Source organism: Cottoperca gobio, chromosome 12 (genome assembly GCF_900634415.1).
Source record: "Cottoperca gobio chromosome 12, fCotGob3.1, whole genome shotgun sequence".
In the NCBI taxonomy this organism is placed as follows: domain Eukaryota; kingdom Metazoa; phylum Chordata; class Actinopteri; order Perciformes; family Bovichtidae; genus Cottoperca; species Cottoperca gobio.
This window is the reverse complement of record NC_041366.1, coordinates 15017752-15037350: the sequence shown is the minus strand read 5'-3', so window position 1 is coordinate 15037350 and position 19599 is coordinate 15017752. Positions and strand designations below refer to the sequence as shown.

General features: G+C 41.0%; 1 protein-coding gene across 1 annotated transcript; it reads left to right on the top strand.

The window, feature by feature from the left end:
- The first annotated feature begins 2897 nt into the window (after nucleotides 1-2897).
- On the top strand, nucleotides 2898-18791 carry rfx3 (regulatory factor X, 3 (influences HLA class II expression)). The gene is made up of 17 exons (XM_029445528.1): nucleotides 2898-3019; nucleotides 7599-7711; nucleotides 7882-7970; nucleotides 8809-9067; nucleotides 10347-10421; nucleotides 10701-10882; nucleotides 11105-11224; nucleotides 11340-11464; nucleotides 11601-11716; nucleotides 12608-12723; nucleotides 12887-13041; nucleotides 13150-13247; nucleotides 13422-13571; nucleotides 13709-13917; nucleotides 14020-14173; nucleotides 14370-14412; nucleotides 14509-18791. The coding sequence occupies exons 2-17, from the start codon at nucleotides 7604-7606 to the stop codon at nucleotides 14787-14789; spliced, it is 2280 nt and encodes a 759-aa protein (XP_029301388.1). The 5' UTR covers nucleotides 2898-3019; nucleotides 7599-7603; the 3' UTR covers nucleotides 14790-18791.
- The last annotated feature ends 808 nt before the right edge of the window (nucleotides 18792-19599 follow it).

Sequence of the window (19599 nt, the reverse complement as noted above, 5' to 3'; positions counted from 1 at the left end):
CCAATCAGAGAAAGGGTGAAAAGTAAAGCAAGGTGGCGTTTGCCTGGACACCCCAAATCATTAAATCTGCCCCTGAAACACACTCAGACACACTAGATGGAGGTCATTTCCAAATATGCATATTAGTCGCTTTGGCCAGGGTTCATGGTATGTGTGTTATCAGTTAGTATCTTTCTAATATCCAGCAGGGGGCGACTGCACTGGTTGCAAAAAGAAGTCCAGTTGTATAGAAGTCAATGACCAAATGACCCTGCTTGTCCCTCTACATTTGCCTGACAGGTTTATGGTCTCAATTACTATTTTCAAGTCTTCTTCAATGCAGCCCTTTTCCCAGAGTGTTTTTGATTCATTAAAGGTAATTGTCACATTTTGGTCACCTAAGATAAATCTTCAATGTTCGGTTGTGCTTAGCTCCACCCTCTCGTGTCACTTCTGGTTGCAAAAAAAAACAACAAATTGCACCAAATGCAACACTGCACTTCCTTGGGTCCCAAGAAATTCACCTGCCGAGTGTGAAGTAGATAGGATGAACAGTTCTTGAGATATGCGAAGGACTCATACAGACAGTTGGAAATTCCTTGCATTATATGAGTTATAGTTAGGTGGACTAAAATATGTAAAAACAAGGCCAATGATATACTAATATATCTGCGGCTGTCAACAGTAATGCAACACATTTGTGTGGATTTCTAAACATGTTTTTACCTTAAAAAGCAGCAGCTTTGCAGCCTCAGGCAAAAAAATAAACTAATTCAATTATTCAAATCAGTATCTCTCTAAAGCAGGGGTGTCAAACATGCGGCCCGGGGGCCAAAACCGGCCCACCAGAGGGTCCAATCCGGCCCACGGGATGACTTTGCAAAGTGTAAAAATGTGTTCATAAAGTAAAATACTGTTCCAGATACCTGTGACGAAATGTTTTGTGCCTTTGTAAATACACTGTGATCTGTAAATTGTAATGCACGTGTGGAAATGATAAACTAATACTATTGTTGAAATTGCACCTTTTTTTTAAAGAAATTTCAGGTTGTTCATAATGTTGGAACATTTTCAGAGTGTACTTGTACTTTTTTGCACTAAAATGAAGGGAAGAATTTGGAGTTGTCGTTATTTATAGGTTATTATGCTCTGATGTTACTGCTCCGGCCCACTTGAAATCAAATTGTGCTGCATGTGGCCCTTGAACTTAAATTAGTTTGACATCCCTGCTCTAAAGAGTCTGTATCTCTATCTCTGTTTGCATTAAGCAAAACACAACAGAACAACTACTTTGTGGTAGAAATCTAAATTCTGGAGGCAATAACGTACGTAAATCACAGAAATAATTAGCAACCATTGCTGTATGTACGAAACGTCTGTCCAGCAGGTAAGTCACCGATCATCCCAGCAGTGTATTTTTCCTGTTGTAAATTGAGAGGACAAACTCTTTTAGTTGAAAATAATTATTTTAGCAAAAGAGTGTCAGCTGCTAAGTAGTTGCCTAGCAACAACAACAGCTTTTCCAAAAAGCATCTGTTTATTACTGCTAACCAAAAAGAAGTGCTGCACAGTGGACACAGGTGATTGGTTAGACTCTGTATGCAGTAGGACGCCTCTTATTAATGCTGCCTTTCTTTGGCCACTATTCCCAAATTAAGAGTTCTGCACGGTTTAAGCCCGAGACATGTGGCAAAAATGTTTTTAACTTGTTGCACACATGCTATGCTTTATGTAACAACTTTATTTATATCTACTACAATTGTTGTTCAACCAATATCCATTCCTTTTGCATGAATGATGGACATGCAAACTCCGATGTAATGTAAGGCAACCATTCAGGGAGCATTCATTTGAAATGAATAGTTTACCCCCCATTTTTTCTACCAGCCCTTGCCTTTACTATTCTTCTTCTACACAACGAGGGTGAAACAGAAAAATAAGTGGTTTTCATTTGAGCACAATTTTATGCAATTTGCACAGCTCTCAAATCTGAGAAATAATTAAATAAAAAATATTAAAATAATATTAGACAAAAGAGAGATCTTTTACAATCTTTTACCACTGTAATTTCCATTTTCTTTTTGATGAGTATTATGTCAGAATAAATGCAAATGGTTTATGGCCCACTTTTGTATGTAAGCTCTCGGTAGCTTCTGAAATTAAAAAGTGAATGTCAAGAGATCTTCGTGGCAAATGGAATTTTTCATTACACTGGAGGAAGACCTATAAAAAGCAAACATCCAGATTTGGCTGAGGCTGAGACAAAAACCAGAATGGATTAGCACTTGTAGTTTAAGGAGCATATTTAGCTTTCTGTGACAGGACTTGACTTGCCTTCTCGTTGGCCAACATTTAAATAAACTTGGCATCCTCAAAAGATCATAATACAAAGCATATCATTGCAGCAAAGAATATATAAAATAAAAATAAAAAAAAGAAGCAAGCATCACCGTGAGTCATCATCTGCTAGGCCTAATCATAATTATGACAGTATGAAAAATAAATTCCAAAACTATTACCACATTATGAGGGTCATGGATCGATCGGGGTTAGCTGCTTATAAAACGTAGGAGCATCAGCAAGAGGGGAAACATTTAAAGCATATTAAGTAGTTGTTTGTTTTGTTTGGATAATATGCCTACAGCCGTTGTCTTTGCATCCAAAAGGACCTTAACTGAAACACATTTCTGACATCCTATAACATGTTATTCATGTATTAAAGTCTCCAAATAAATCAGACTAAACGCATGCGCTCGGGTAGAATTGCCAGCCTTGTAACATATTCCCAATATACTCAAACACTTGTGTATTTCGTTGTGATTTTATTTCCGTTAAGACTGTATTAAGTGCGCTTTAATCTCCTCCCACCTGCCTGCTGAGGTTGCGCGCTCCCGGTGAGTTTTATAGCAACTGTTGCCCAGTGAGGCAGCGCCATAGTCACCGTAGTCCTGGCGACTGTAACCCACCAACAACAACCTCTCGCTCCATCATTACCACCTCCTCCACCATCCTCATCTTCATCAACCAGTCCACAGCTCAGGTTTGAATACATTTTTTACTATTATTACCTCGACTTCAAGTCCTCTCTCGCGTCAATAGATAATTGTATGGAGGAGATTTTAATGCTGTAGTTTATGTTGTGTCTGCTGCTGAATGAAGGCTCGGTGAATAGCTTGGGTAGTTTGCTAGCGAGGGTGTTTCTTTGTGACGTGGTAGCCTGCTTGCTAACGTTGCCTGTAGATACCGACAGCTGTGAGAGGTCCTGATCGCTAGCATAAGCTAGCTATGTCCTCTCAAAGGGTGCTTTTGGCTCAAACTGACCTACACGTCAGTCAGTGTGGCAGAAAACAGGTTTCTGTGTAACTTATTTGCCTAAACTTACCATGTTGGATGGTAGCATAGGTCTGGGCTAGTCACTGATGCTAGCTGGTCAGCTGGAGCAGGAGCAGGTGTCTGTTGTTGCTAGGTTGCTAACGCCAGCGTTGCCCTCTTACAATGCCTGTTGGTATTCCATTTTTGGCTAATGTTACGGTGATATTGCAAGTTTATGTTTCGGGTGGTTCAAATATTGTTGCTCACACAAAATCAATAACGTCGATCTGCAATGGAAAGTGCTGTGAGCTAGCTTTCCATACACTAACTGCTATTGACAATAGCTAAGCCATTACTTTCCCTTTTGTCTTAGGGAGCCAGAAAGCTTCGCTAGCTCCCCGTCTGCCCTCTTTGTGGCATCAGATGGCTATGATAAGCTATCTTGATAACACAAGGCTCATTTTTGCACTGGTCAGCTTTGAGGAAAAAAACACCTGCCCGATTTAACATTAAAATGCCTCAATGTTACTACCCGTTTTCCCCGAGACATTTTGTTATTCTGCATTGCACATTCTGTAACTGGGCTGGTAACGTCAAGATGTATCTGCAATGCATGTATAATTATTGACAAACAGTTCAATTATTACATTTTGTATTTGTGTGTGTGTGTGTGTGTGTGTGTGTGTGTATGTGCGTGTTTATCTCTAGGTGCGCAAGGAAGTAATCAATCCAGCATGACACTGTTCGAAGATGCTTAGTCGTTAGATGTTAATATTTTTGCCAGATTGATTTTAGGCTCACTTAAATCGGGTATAAACTATAAGTCACGTCTATTTCAAGCAAGTTTGCTATATTCCCTTTCCTCACAATAGAATAGTAAACTTGCATTTTAGGATTTCTTACTCCTGTAGGTGGTTCATATAAATAGAGACTTGGTTTCTTAATGTTGCATCACAATTATTCTGTGCAGCTGCAACCTCTGATTCCCGTTAGGAGGGGGGGTGGGGGGGGGGGGTGTGTTTGTGGGGAGGTGAGTGGAGGACAGATGCACCTCTAGTAGTGGTGGGACCTCTTGCCTATCTGTGTGTGTCCACCATACACAGTTAATACAATTTGATTGTCCATTGTCATCCCTAGAATTTGGCTCTCTTTTTTTAATTGTTGCCTATGTTAGTTTGTGAAACATGAATCTGTGACCAGAGTCAGAGCAATACAGGCAAACTAGATCAAGAATACAAACAATACAATGTTTACACATACTGTAGATAAAGCCTAAAATAATGTAAATATATAGATCTATTGGCACATCCCAACCCTAAATATGTCATGCACAGACAACCCACACAGAAATTAGGATATTGGGAACTGCTAGTTATCAGATCATGTTACCACTTACCTGTAGTCCAGTAGCACCGGAATAGTACCATGCCACCTGCTGCCTGGATCCTGTTACATTTCCAATCACTTAAAGAGGGGCTGATTAATTCAATTATTCAGTCATCCATTTTCATGGCTTAGCAGAATACAGCATGTTTGGTTTGTCATTTTCCCCCAGCCTGCCTGCAATAATGTATATTGTTGATGAAAGAGGAGACTTAAATGCCCTTGTTAGTTCTTCCCAACCCCACATCTGGCAATAACAACAGGTTAGACTCACTTTGTAAGCTATGTGTTGGCACATTTCTGTTTCCTGTGGTCCTGTCATGAAAAATAAATCTTACTTTCACAACACAACTAACAACAGTGTCCTATATTGATGCTATGTTTCTGACTTCAAAATCAACATCTGCAGTCCTGTTAACATTTGAGTCACTCCCAGTTTACTTTATCATTTGAAAACTCAACTCTTAAACAAACACAGCACTTTGCATAATAAATCCCCCCCCCCCACAAACACACACACACACACACACACACTCACACACTACAGCTCCCAATTCCACCTCCCTCAATGTGTGTTCCTGCTGTACCAGCACCTGAACATGCTCCTGTCTTGCCTAGGATTGCATGTACAGTATGTGTGTAAGAAGGAGAGATTTTACATACGGTGTACTTTTCAACCTCGCCAGCTCGTGTTTCTTGACTCGCACACCACACCTTTTTATCATCCATGATCATTATAGAGGCTAATTATGGTACTGTGTATTTGCTGGTAGCTGCGACTGTGAACTTTGCACTCTTTTTATTTGTTGCTTGTAATGTTTGCGAGAGGAATTGAGGGGAGAAAACGCAGGGCAAAATGTTGCCCTCCTTGGTGGCTTTTGTTCCTCTGTGTCTTTGTAGGGCTTGCACTTGCTCAGTGGAGCACAGCATTTAAGTGGGCCACAAGGGAGTGCCTGAATGGTGAGGCAGGAGGTGTTTCAGTGTGTGTGTGTTTATACGTGTGCGTGTGTTTGTGGAGGGGGTTGGGGTGCGGCAAAAAAAGAGTGTGTTGTGATGCTGGGGCTCTTTGCCTGCTTTAGGTGGGCTCAGTTGGGACCATGTGATTTTGCTTGACACTGTAGAATATACAGTAAGTCTACATGCAGTCCTTTTTAACCCTAACCCTTTTTTAGCATTGGGTTGTAGTAAGCATAGTAGGCTGAAGTGTTAATGTGCAGTTTGGCATTTTTATCACAGGTTCTTTTTTTTTTTGTCAATTGATTGTCATAATTTGGACATTGCAGAATATGGAAATTTGAACTGGATAGAATTTTTTTATTTATTGTTTACCTCTACAATCCAGGCTGATCTCTGTCTTGCAACAACCTGCTGATTTGTCTTACAGTGATCGTATACACTATACTCATATCCCCGTCCCCAAGGTGTTCAAAATAGTCATGCTGGAAGCAGATGGCTTTATGTTGATGAATCTCAGTGCCGCTGTATGTTAAAGGAAAATGCAGATTTTTCCTACATCATTACTGTTCCTCACGCTCTCTGTGCGGCGGGAAAGATTGACTCAGGTAGTCCAACTTTTGAGGTTAGTCACCACAACACAAATAAAGTGATAGCCTTCATCCCAAGAAAAAAAAGCCAGTATTATTTTGAAGATAAGGGGAAGGGGCAGGCTGTCCCTGGAGAGATTCGAACTGTTAGGAGACCCAGCTTAATTAACCAAGAGAGGCTTGTTCGTGGAACATGTGATGGGGAGGAGGTGGCCCATTCCCTTGGAAGGAATGGGTGATGGTAGTCACTATTATTAACTCACAAACACAGGTTCGCCATCAGTGTCTCTTCACACTTTTATCCTTCAAAAGAGTTCCCTTTTTTGTTTGTAAGTGCTATAGATATGGTGTTAAAGATATGGTCTTAAACCTTTGATGCACTATATATATATATATATATATATATATATATATATATATATATATATATATATATATATATATATATATATATATATATATATATATATATATATATATATATATATATATATATATATATATATATATATATATATATATATATATATATATATATATAAAAACTTCTATTACTAGTAACGGCGCTATCTGGTAAAGATACTATAACTGGGGGACTTTTCTTAGGACTTCTAATCTCATGTAACGTTAAAACGTGTAGAAGTGGGAACTGACTGGAGCAGCATCTATTTAGAGTTTGTTAAATATTAACTTGTTTTATGGCTGTGAACATGGAGACAAGACCATGTGTCACTAATGCATGACGCTCTTAGTACATTAAGTACCACAAGGCAGAAACAGGTGCTTGGGTGGAATTGGCAGCTTTAGTAGCGTTGGGTAAAACTTAAGTGATTTGCAGTGAAACATCATGTTTTCTATTATGCGTAGATTACGATCTTTTTAGGGAGGTTTTATGTGCTGGGCCAGGCTAACTAACTCATGAGGATAATTATTGGATGTATCTTTTTGTTTCTAAAATGTAATCTGTTCCAGACACATGTGAAGGAATAGGCTTTATACCTGTTAAGTTATTAGAGGTTGATGTCACTAATTTTATATATTTTTTCACCAGTTGAATAAGACGGGATAAAACATTTTTTATTTGTTTAATGTGTGTGTGTGTGTGTGTGTTCCTTTTGCCTGTTGTAAATTTATAATTCTGTTTTTCAACAACAACCAGAAGAATACAAACCCATATATGTAAATGTACACTGTTGAAGTGAGTAGTCCATGTTTGATGCTCCATGTGAGCACTGGCTTAATAATGCACTAAGAGTATGTTGTTAGTTGATTGTAAAGTTGCTGTGCCAGTTAGACTGGTACGTTGAGTGTTCTTGGGTTTTCTGTGATTGCGACCATTATCCATCTACAGTAACACTGTGTTTTCTTTGTCTATTTTAGGCGCCATGCAGACCCCTGAAGCAGGCGCTGACTCCACCTCCACTGTCCCTCTTCAGACCACCGTGCCTGTCCAGCCTACAGGCTCCACCCAGCAGGTGCCTGTCCAGCAACAGGTACATCCAGCCAAGTCTGTGTTTGTTTGTGTCTGAAGATTCCTGCGTGTGTGCAAAGTGTACTGTATGTGCATATGTCTGTGCATGTCGAGTAGTTCCCAGAGCAATATGTGCCTTTTTTTAGTCAATTATACAATGAATTTGAAACTCTTGTAATTTTGTCTTGCCAGGCCCAGACTGTTCAACAGGTTCAGCATGTTTACCCAGCACAGGTGCAGTATGTGGAGGAAAACAGTGGCGTCTACACTAATGGCAACATGTGAGTCAGTCTGTTACCCAGCTCTGCTCTTACACCACTCCACAAATATTAGCGCTACGTCTCTGCAGCCTGTTCTTTCTCTTCCTCGCGTCTCTTCAACCCATCATTTATGTCACGACATCATGGCACATGATGTCGGCGGGAGTGCATTCGTGTTTTGTTTTTTTGTCTTCGTTTTCTTTTATGAGGGATTTGCAGTCGTGTGTTTGATTGTGCTCGGCCACCTGAACATGACCAGAAGTAGACCTGTCTTTTTTTTTAAGTGCTGATTCTACACCAGGGTCCCCCGTGTGTTTGTCCTGCTGTGATACACACAGACTTACACATCGGTGCATGTACAGACACAAACACACATACTCTGTGTGACCTCAGCTGCTGGTAGAAACACTCATGTAAGAGGCACCGCCAGACTAAGTGCTTAGAAATACAAAATCATCCATACACCAAACGGCTGGAAACATTAGCTGCCTCAGTGCCAGACTTGTGTCAACATAATATGTGAAAGTTACATTTTATGGGTCACCCAAATCACAAACAAAAACCCATTTAAATATATAAATAAAATGTTTGATGTTACCCAGAAAAACGGATGTTGTTGACAGTATTTAACTGGACCTCCACGAAATATAATGACCACATGTAATGTGTGTTGTTATTGTTACCATTTAGACTCAATAGGTATCTTGTAACACTAAGAAACCATACTTATAATACAAAGAAAGAAATAACTTAATTTGAAAGTTGCCATAAAAAAAACTGCTTCTTCATTTAGACTTTTTAGATATTCTCCATTTTATTTTGGGCACACTGACTGACTGCCAACCTCTCTTCTGAACAGAAGAACCTACTCGTACTCGGAGCCGCAGCTGTACAGCCAGAACAGTGGAGGAAGCTACTTCGACACACAGGGAAGCTCATCACAAGTGTCCACTGTGGTGACATCTCATGGCATGACCAACAATGGAGGAGGGGGCAATGGAGGAATGAACATGAATCTGGCGGGGGGTCAGGTAATCAGCACCAGTCCTGGGGCTTACATCATGGACAACGCTGGATCCCACCCTGTCACCCAGACGGCACGAGCTTCCCCAGCTACTGTAAGTGCAAAGCACCCACTGATTGGGCCCCTCGCCTTCTTTTACCTGCCTGCTTCCTGTGCGTTTGCTGACAGACGATCGGACTAGTGCATTTAGCGACTTTGTAGTAACCTCTTCCTCTCCCCCTGTTTACACCCACGCAACTATTCGTTTGCACAGACTCTCCCTATCGACAAAGAGGCTCCGTTTCTGTCACACCTTTTATTGATCCATGCACTAGTTTGATCCAGAATGTAGGACACCTGTCTCTTAAGCAGAGTTCCATATTTTAACCCAATATGTTTGTCATATTTTCAAAATGTCCGTGTCTACACATTCAGCGCATACGATATGTCACATTACAGAGAAGCAACTTTTGCGTGCACACCCTCCACGGTTGCGCATGGGTTGGTTTATCTCTGGCGGTGAGCCTAAAACCTAAGACGGTGTGTATTAAAGGAGGGGAAGACTCCTCACAAGAGTCCTGCATTTGGGATAAAGTAGAGCCTTGCTCTTTTTGCTAGAATCTGAACGCCCCATTAGGAATTAGTCCACCATAATGATGGTTTTGTGGCAGTAATGTAGCATGACATTATGTGGATATCAGTCACAACAAACATCCAATAATGGCTATGGAAAGAAGAAATTAGTTTTTCTTTTTAATGTATTCAACACGTATGCAAGGGCCTTTTTTAACTGCTAAGACAAATGACCAGGTCATCACTGTCTAGCCTTAGTGATGTTCTCCACTAGATAAAAGTATTTACTGCTGAGGGACGTTCGTGGTATTCAACCCCAGTTATCTGCTCAATAATTTCTCATGTCTGACTGTAAAAAAAAAAAAAAAAAAGCCAATTAGTCTTTTTTTCCCACGAGCGAGCTTTCCGGCATAACTTGTGAGGTTCACGTGCCGTGTGTTACTAGATCATCTCACTGTTTCAGTCTTCTGTTTTTGAAGTCTGGCATTTTTCTCGGCACATGATCGTCGTTGTAAGTGGATCCGTGCTAGTGGAATCTGGAAGGGTTGTGTGTCTGCCAACTAACCACGATTGATGTGCTTAGTTGAACCTTGTTGCGCCTCTGTGCTCATTTCTAGGCAAATAGTTCTCTTAATTGACAGGTAGTGCTGCTCTGCTTGGGTTTAGTGGCGCTTGCTTTGGGATCCTTTCTAGATTCTCTTTATTTTTTGCTACTGGATACCAATGTGTCTACATCAACTCTTTTTTTATTTTTCTTGCTTTTTGTTTTTGTTCCCCCCCCCCTCTTACATTTTGTTGTCCTGTGCTTCATGGTTTATCAGATTGAAATGGCGATTGAGACGCTCCAAAAATCTGAGGGTTTATCCAGTCAGAGAAGCTCGCTGCTCAACAGCCATGTAAGTTGCTTTTTACGAATGGTTGCCCTCGCTTTTTTTTAAAAATATTTTTTGTTGCAGGACTTCCGCCTCTCTCAACTCTGTATACATTTCAGTTTAATGCATTGCTTGCTGTTTTTGTTGCTATTGTTTTTGTTTTTTTTATTCCCCGGGTGCTCTAGAAATGCTTACGCAGAGGTGTGATGATGCAACATCCAGATTACACACTCTGAGGTCTTTCCAGACAGTATTGCATGGTCCAGTGTTTACATCTCTTAAAAAGCATGTATTCCCTTGTAGCTCCAGTGGCTGTTGGACAATTATGAGACAGCAGAGGGCGTAAGTCTACCACGATCCACCCTCTACAATCATTATCTGCGCCACTGCCAAGAGCAGAAACTGGACCCTGTAAATGCAGCCTCTTTTGGCAAACTCATCCGCTCCATCTTCATGGGACTCCGTACAAGGCGCCTTGGGACAAGGTTAGCTTTTTTTTTTTTTTTTTATGCGATTTTCTTCTTCTTAAGTAAAAGCTCTCACTTTGGCAATTCAAGATTTTCATCTAATGGCTGTATGATTGATGGCCCCTCTTACTGTCATCATTCAGCTAAACCCTGATATTCTCTTCAATCCATGTTAACTGTTCTGTACACCTCACACTGGGAGTCCGTCAATGTGTGTTCACGTTTGGTTTTGTCTCGCAGGGGGAACTCCAAATATCATTACTATGGTATACGTGTGAAACCAGACTCTCCACTCAATAGACTCCAAGAAGACATGCAGTACATGGCCCTCAGACAGCAACCTGTTCAGCAGAAACAGAGGTACACGAGCAACTAGGCACGCATACAGACCAGCAGTACTTGTTGGGACACCAGTCACAGTTTTTTTTAATTTTTTTTTATCATAGATACTGATGTGTGAGTCGTGTGATTTCAGGTTCAAGCCGGTGCAGAAGTTTGATGGCTGCTCTGGGGAGACTTACTCAGGTGGAGGCCAGCCCCAGCCTGGTGCCGAAGAGCAAACGGTCATTGCACAGAGTCAACACCACCAGCAGTTCCTAGGTCAGCTGCTGTTTGCTTTATCTGAATGTCTGTTAAAAACAATAAACACATGGGATGCACTATATATATATTTATTTATTTATTTATATATATATATATATACACTGAATGTAATTATTTTCATTACTTCCAACAGATGCATCGCGGGCACTCCCTGACTTTGTAGAGCTGGACGTGGGACAGAGCAATACAGAGAACATCAGCCCAGAGGATGTGAAAGCCCTCCAGTCCCTTTACAGAGAGCACTGTGAGGTGGGATAAAGGGCTTTCTTTTCATAATCACTGCAATGTCACCACAGCTCTCTTTGGCGCATGAGTGTAATTCACAGGGGGGGGGACAGGGGGACAGGGGGTCTGGTCCTTCTTTAATGCTCAAAAGAAAAAGCTAAGTAATCCCTTTCAATATTGCAGCATTCATTGATGAAACATCATCAATATGACTATGCAGGCATTGTGATTCAGCTATTGATCTGCCTGGAGTAGCGGATTTCTCCACCCTTTAAAACTATTCCACTTATTTTCTATTAAGATTCTTATTCTCTCCAAGAATCGAGTCCATGTTTTTCCCTCCTTGTATAGGTGCTTTGATCTGCCAATATCTATTATTAGAAGCAATTTACTAGTTACTTATTTAACTTACTTACTTTACTAATCTTATTTAAGCTATCTTTTAATGAGGGAAAACTGAAACTACTGAATTGCAGGTTTTACAACAGCTTGGAAACTTTGAGAAAGGTCATGTGTGTTTATAGAGACAGACATTCATAAATGCCAGTGGCTGGCATTTTGGAACAGGATTTTCTCTTCATCTCTCGAAGAAAAGGAAAACTAGAGATCAGGTGATGACCAAGGCCTTATGATCTGACGGCTCTTTTATGATTAAAGGGTCTGTTCACTCAAATTACAAAAAATAAATATGATGGCCCGCCATTCAGACGGTTTGGGGTTGATGTGCTGAGGTTTTGAAATGTACATCTATGCTCCTCAGTTAAGTGAAACAAACATTTGACAATGGTCCTGGTTCCTCTGGATGATCCACAGACCTCTGTCGACAGTTTTTAAAGGGACTATTTCTCCTTCTTTTAGAAAGTAGTTCCAGCGAAACTCATTCAGTTTTTTGTTTATTCTCTGCTTTTCTTTCAGGCTATCCTGGATGTGGTCGTCAACCTCCAGTTCAGTCTAATTGAGAAGCTGTGGCAGACATTTTGGCGTTATTCTCCCCCTGACTCTGTAGAGGGGGCCACTATAACAGAAAACAGGTGAGCTTAAGCTAATGATAGTATACAATGTTGATTTATTTTTTTCCTTTGATAAGGTCAGTCAGTGTTTCGCTAAAGAGAAATGTTCGCAAACCTAATTCACTTTTAGAATAATCTGAACATTCAAAAGCAATTTGCTCAGTCTGGTTTGTTCACTCCTCAGCAGCTTAAGTGAGATTGAAGCACGGCTGCCCCATTCACAGCTATTGGAACTGTGCAGAAACGAGGCTGTACTCAAATGGATGAGCACCTGTGACCATCTAATGTACCAGGCTCTCGTGGAGATCCTCATTCCTGATGTCCTGAGACCCATTCCCAGTGAGCCACAGCCGTAGACTCCTCTCATGCTTACTTTGTTTGTTGTGTTAATGCTCGTAACATCACAATCATTAACTCACTGCTGTTGTTGTTTTTGTTTCTTTTCAGGTGCCTTGACTCAAGCCATTCGCAACTTTGCCAAAAGCCTGGAAGGTTGGCTCAATAATGCCATGAATGCCATTCCACAGAGAATGATCCACACAAAGGTACACGTCCAGTGTTCGTACAGAGTTTCCCTTTAGTGGAAATGTCACCTGTAACCGTTTCCAAAATATATCCATCCATACGTGAGAGTAACGTTCAGTTGTGAGAGGTATGTACACTTACAGTAGGTAACATCTGGGCTTTTGTGTGTGTGTGTGTGTGTGCTCTTTTCACAGATTGCCGCTGTTAGTGCCTTTGCGCAAACACTGCGCAGATACACATCTCTGAACCACCTGGCTCAGGCGGCACGTGCTGTTTTGCAAAACACATCACAGATCAACCAGATGCTGAGTGATCTCAATCGTGTTGACTTTGCCAACGTACAGGTCAGAAGAGCTCTTTGCGTGTGGATATTCGGCGGCGGCAGCGGCGCTTTCGTCATGCGCACTATATACCATTCCTTTCAATCCGTCAAAAGAATATTCACCGTTAACCTCCAGTTTTTTCCGATGTCGCTGTATAGGAGCAGGCATCGTGGGTGTGTCAGTGTGAGGAGGGAGTTGTTCAGCACTTGGAGCAGGACTTCAAGGCCACACTACAGCAGCAAAGCTCTCTGGAGCAATGGGCGGCCTGGCTGGAAAATGTGGTCACTCAGGTGCTCAAGCCTTACGAGCACCGGACCAGCTTCCCCAGGGCAGCTCGACAGTTCCTGCTCAAGTGGTCTTTCTACAGGTCTGCGTAAAGAAAACCCACATTAAACTGAGACACGCAGCTTTATTTTTAAAGAGACAAAACGCTCACAATGTTGTTTTTTCTTTTTATATGTCTCTGCAGTTCTATGGTGATCAGGGATCTGACCCTGCGCAGTGCTGCCAGCTTTGGTTCCTTCCACCTGATTCGCCTGCTGTACGACGAGTACATGTTTTACCTGGTGGAGCATCGCGTGGCACAAGCTACCGGAGAGACACTCATGTGTGTCATGGGGGAGGTATAACTGTGGCATCTTCTCTTCACAGTATTATACAGTGCCACACTATATGTGACATGTTTGGTCATTTCATATGCTGATAAATTACCCCAGAGGAGAGGTTTTACCTAATTACAATGTAGTATCTCATTTAGATTAGAAACGCATTGAACCATGTGAACCTCTAATGATGATGTTTGTCTCTTTTTCTCTTCAGTTCGACAGCCTCAACACCCTGTCCCTCTCTAACATTGATAAAGGTATGTGACACAATGTATAAAGCGAAATAGTCTGAGAAGCATTATTGAGCGGTTGAGTCTATACCCGTGCTTTACATGTGATGCTTTCTCTTCTAGATGAAACGAGCGGGATGGACAGTGACTTAGAAGACGACATAGAGGAGTCCGGGGAACCTCTTGCCAAGCGAGAGAAGTCGGAGCATGAGGTGATCCAGGTGATCCAGGTCGGGGCACTAGAGGACGGGTCCCACCCTGTGGTGGGGGTCGTCCAGCCGGGTGTCCTCCACTCGCTGCCCCAGCCTCCGCAGGACCACACTGAGCACATCCTAACCCCCTCCGCCGGTACACCCACCATCCGCCACTGCAGCGCTACGGGCAACACCTACGCCTCCGTTTGAGGGTCTAAGGGCACGGCCTGTTTTTGCTATCTCACTCTCCACATATCTCTCCCTCTGTAAGTCTAGATGTTTCCGTCTTTTTCATGCATCGTCTCTGTCTGCACTTGTGTGTGGACACGCTCTCCTCTTCCTATCTAGCCGGGTCAGTGGGGGAGTGCTGAAATGATGATACTTTTGGCCAAGATGTGCTGTCCGTGTCTGACTGCTTAGATTCTGGATGTGTTGTCATCCCATAAGTCTGTGCTCTATCGCAATGCGGCAGCTGGAGGAGGACTAATTCGACCCGTTAAATGTTTCCCGCATAGGCATGACTTAAAGCCTCTGTCTGTGTTTACAGACGGGTTTTGTCTTGAAGGGAAATTCAACACTTTCTTACTACTGATGTCTCAGAGCTCAAATCCATGTCACTAGTCCCAGTGGAGCAAAGTCATCGATTGACTCAAGACCTTCACCTACTGTAAATAGTTTTGCTGTACTTTCAATTGGTATTACCCAAAACTCATGGTGCTATCATTGTGTCTTTGTTTTGTTTTAATTTCCATTTATCCCTCCTAATTCTAGCATGATTTATGTCCACATGCATTCAACTGCTGAGAAACGTTTGGCTGAACAAAATATTTTGAGTATTGTATGTAGCTAAAAAACAAAGGGAGGACTATCTATGTATGTATGGTGATTTGGAAAAAAAGGATCATGGGGCAGTTTTGTCTGTTCTGTTTGAAAAGTATATGGTAGCCACCCACAGATAACCACCTATAGATTTAAGCCACTGAAAAAAGGAAAACTCTGAAGAAATATCTGTGCTGCTACTTGTGTGTGTATAGAAATGAGATTGAGAAGACCAGCTGTACAAAACCACTTCCTCAATGCTAGCTTGTCTATGCACTCCGTGCATAACGCTTGCCTTTGTTCATTTTAGACGCTCTGCAGTGCGGTTTACTTAACCAGCTGTAATCTTGAATACAACTTACTGGACATGTTCCCCTGGGTTTTTTTTTTTGTTGTTGTTGTTAGGTTTATTTGCAGTTTCTGTCTTAATGAAATTTCTTAAATTCACAAAGGACCAAAAACAAACCAACAAGAGGAAGCTGAGAGTGAGCCACTTGGGCCACCTGAGAGCTGTTTCCTGTCCCACAGTGCCATGTTGCAGAGCAGAAGGAATGTCAGGGATTTAATGTACCTCGGCTTTATCATAGTGCCTTATCCTTAAATGCAGCTGTCCTTGTAGTCCTGACTGTGTGCTGTAGAGAGCCCACAGCCCCTCTGCATTGTCCCAGCCACAGATTTGGCTTTCTGGTGACTCGTGGCTGGATTTGGGCTGGCTCGTCAGTGTTGAGACCGAGGGATGCAGCCACAGACACACCTGTTGTTTTCTCTGGATCAGCTCTACTAAGCTTATTACTTATCTGAATCATGGTCTTTAGCCTTGCTCCTGCCCTCACTCTGCCCTCTTGAGGCCTATTCTTGCATTAGCCTTTGTTATTGGGTGAAGTGTGTGTGTGTGTGTGTGTGTGTTTGTGTGTGTGTGTGTGTGTGTGTGTGTGTGTGTGTGTGAACATGGATGCATAGGTCTGCACTGTGTTTTTATGTGCATGTGTACATGTGTATATACGCCTGTGTGTCCGCGTGCTTGTGTGTATGTGTTGGAACACATCCATCAGTCACCCTACCTCAAACCAGTGGTGCCAGCCCTTTGACGCGTGCAGCACAGTCACCAAACCTTATTGCACACACACCACTGTACTGCACAAATCTCAACGCGATAGAGAAAAACCGCATTGCTTTTTCTCTCACCTCTGATACATTTCCATTTCAGTTTTTAGCCCATAAAAAATGCTTTCATCCTTTGTTCCCTGTTTAAAAGATCATCTTTGTACAGTGGACTAAAAGTAGATATTTTGTGATATTCAAAGAGATATAGAGATATATATATGTATAGGATATATAATGATGATACACTACATATATTTGTTGCTTTATATGTGATTGTTTCTTTTCGTAGCTCCTCTGTAATTAGTTGATAGACTGTGAAATGGGGAAGGCATGGGGACTAACTTCTGATTCATTAGACTACATCTATACTTGAACTGTTATAGCATTCTACTGTATGTTGTGGCGATTATTGAGATTAATCCTCTGAATAGGAACATTTTATGACTAAAATGATTTTTCTTTTGTTTTCTCATGCTTGTTGAAATAGTCTGCTCGATTTCGCTGCAGCAATGTTTTATTTATTGATATTTATTGTGTTTTGGTTTAGATGCTTACCCATTAGAACATATTATAATGGGTACTACTGATAATGAATCATGAATTATACCACTGCAAACGGCAGACCTACTGTACAGGAGGACCAGATGTTTATTTTTATTTTTTGTTCTTTTCTTTGTAAGTCATGTATGTTGATTTAAGGTTTAAAAAAAAAAAAGAAGAAAAAAAGGGTTGGCACTGTATTTGCTGTTATCACTTCCTTTAGGCTGCACCATTAGTCATATCACTCCTTCAGATACTAGAAGTACACAGGATCTTTGCCATTTCTTTTGTGCTCGTTTAGAAAAACCTGCTTAGCAGTAAAGGAGGGTCGGAGAGCAAATACTGCACGTCATTAAGGTTACTGGGTCAGCGGACTCTCACAGATGTTTTGTTAAATAAATAATCAATTCTGGCAAACCCAAAGACACATTACACATCTCATAGACTTACTCTGCCAATTTTGAAACGTCTGGCTCGCCAGATCTAGGAATTGGGCGCGTACAAATCTGGATTTCCTGTTCTATTGCTTCAGAGCAGTTTTGAAAAGTCTGCAAGGAAAAAGGTCAACAAACTTTAAGTAGCTGGAAGTTGAAAGCCTGGAGGCATTTATTTTACATCAGTCTGACCCATAATGAACTTTCTCCCTCTGACCTTTTTGGTATTAAACCGTCAAATGCAAGTTGGAACAACAACAGCAGAGAAAAGTGATGAAAATGTCCAATACAAAATTGAACGCATACAAAAAAACTTAGATCATCTCTTAAACTTTCTGCACATAAATCTGTGTTCTCGTAATAACTGCGACAAAATCAGGTCCATTCCCAAGAGCTCACTTGACGGACTCCAACATGCACTGAGAATGATGTTATTAAAAAAAATGATGGGGGTTCCGTCTGTGACTTCAAATTTAAAATGATGTTGTAAATCTGAATAATGTGTGCATGTTAGGAGTGAAGGTTTTCCAGGATACTTTTTCTTGCCTGTCATTTTTACCTTTCTCCCACTGAATTTTTTTTTTTTTTTTTTTTTTTCAAATACAGATTTCATTACATTTAGTACAACATTGTAGATGTATTATTTTGTGCCTGAAGTGAAAATGGCTTCTAAAAATGTTTTTCTTTTAAATCTTAATCGTGTGCTTTAGGATCATAAGTGCTTTCTGGTCTTGCACGACTACCTAGAAACTTTATTTTCTCTTCCCCCCCCACCCCACCCCCTTTTTATTATACATAGACTTTACGTGCCAGACAGGGATCTTGCTTTCTGCATCTCAAAGCCTGCCTGGTTAACACTGGACTGATGCTAATGCTGCCAACACAATTGTACTTTATTTCTCAGTGTCTTTGAAATCGAGAAGTGAGATTGTTTTTGTAACAGCTGTTTGCAAAGGAGCTTGTTTCGAACCAGAGAAAGAAAAAAAAAATTCATAAGCTATTCCTTAACTTGTCAGAGGAGCTAAGAGATGCCTCTTCACCTGGACAAAACGGCAGCTTCACTGACCCATAGCAGACTCCAGTGCCTTTAATTTCGCCCCGGCCAGAGCAGATGGCCTGGGTGACTATTGGGTCTCTGGTACAGATAGAGGCTATCAGAGCAGACATTTCATTGCACAGGTGCTGCCACTGAGAAGACACCAGGGAAGCATAAAGACCTGTCCTTAGACTGGACTATTTATTTACTGGATGTGACGCCACACACACACACACACACACACACACACACACACACACACACACACACACACACACACACTTAGTAGTTTACACATGGTAGATTACATGCAGACGACTTTTTATTGTACATTACTGGTCAATGAACAAGGAGTTACTGTAAGTAAAATGCTCTCTTATGGCTTGTTTTTCTCATGATCGTGATTTCTTTTGTCAAATGATATTTTCGGAATGCTGTGACCCGTTCGAGATTTGTATGTGGATGTTTTCAAGTGCCATTTGACAGCCTGGTGAGTCGTGGCCATCTGTAGCACGCTCTAATGCAAGCACAAGCATTTGGCAGTGGCATTTGGGGGAAGGTTTTTGTTTTTGATTCACCCTAGACAAATATGTATATATCAAAAATTGAAAAAAAGGTATATTTATTTGTGTCTTAATTATTTGATTTGTTCTTTTGGTGAACATTTTATCACATATGTTGGCTAAAGTGCTTTTGTGATTTTCTTTTTTTCCTCTTTTTGGATAATGTATAGTATCTGATATAATATATACACACACATTTCATGTGACTTTCTTTTTGTGTGCCATTAAGTTTTCTCAAATTGGCAAGCGAACCAATGCGTGTAGGGTGATTTGTATTGTGTATTTTACATGAAAAAACGAGGAATATTGGGGGACTTTTATATTTATAAAGACATTATCATTTAGTGTGTCGTATTGATGAATATAGAAACTATTAAAGACACATGTAGTTTGGTTTTCTGAATATTTCAGATCTCAGCTCAGGCTAGCTTCTTAGTGTTGTTTTCTTAAAGATTTGTGACTCGTCTTTGCAGTAATAAACGTTTTCTTGTTCAAAATCAAGTGTCCTCTCACAATTTTGACTC

What these genes read in the sequence shown, in the direction of transcription:
- rfx3 (XM_029445528.1), top strand. Translation starts at nt 7,604, where the DNA reads ATGCAGACCCCTGAAGCAGGCGCTGACTCCACCTCCACTGTCCCTCTT. An exon ending in AGGTGCCTGTCCAGCAACAG is followed by an intron (nt 7,712 to 7,881) that starts GTACATCCAGCC and finishes TTGTCTTGCCAG; the next exon opens with GCCCAGACTGTTCAACAGGT. An exon ending in TGTCCTGAGACCCATTCCCA is followed by an intron (nt 13,042 to 13,149) that starts GTGAGCCACAGC and finishes GTTTCTTTTCAG; the next exon opens with GTGCCTTGACTCAAGCCATT.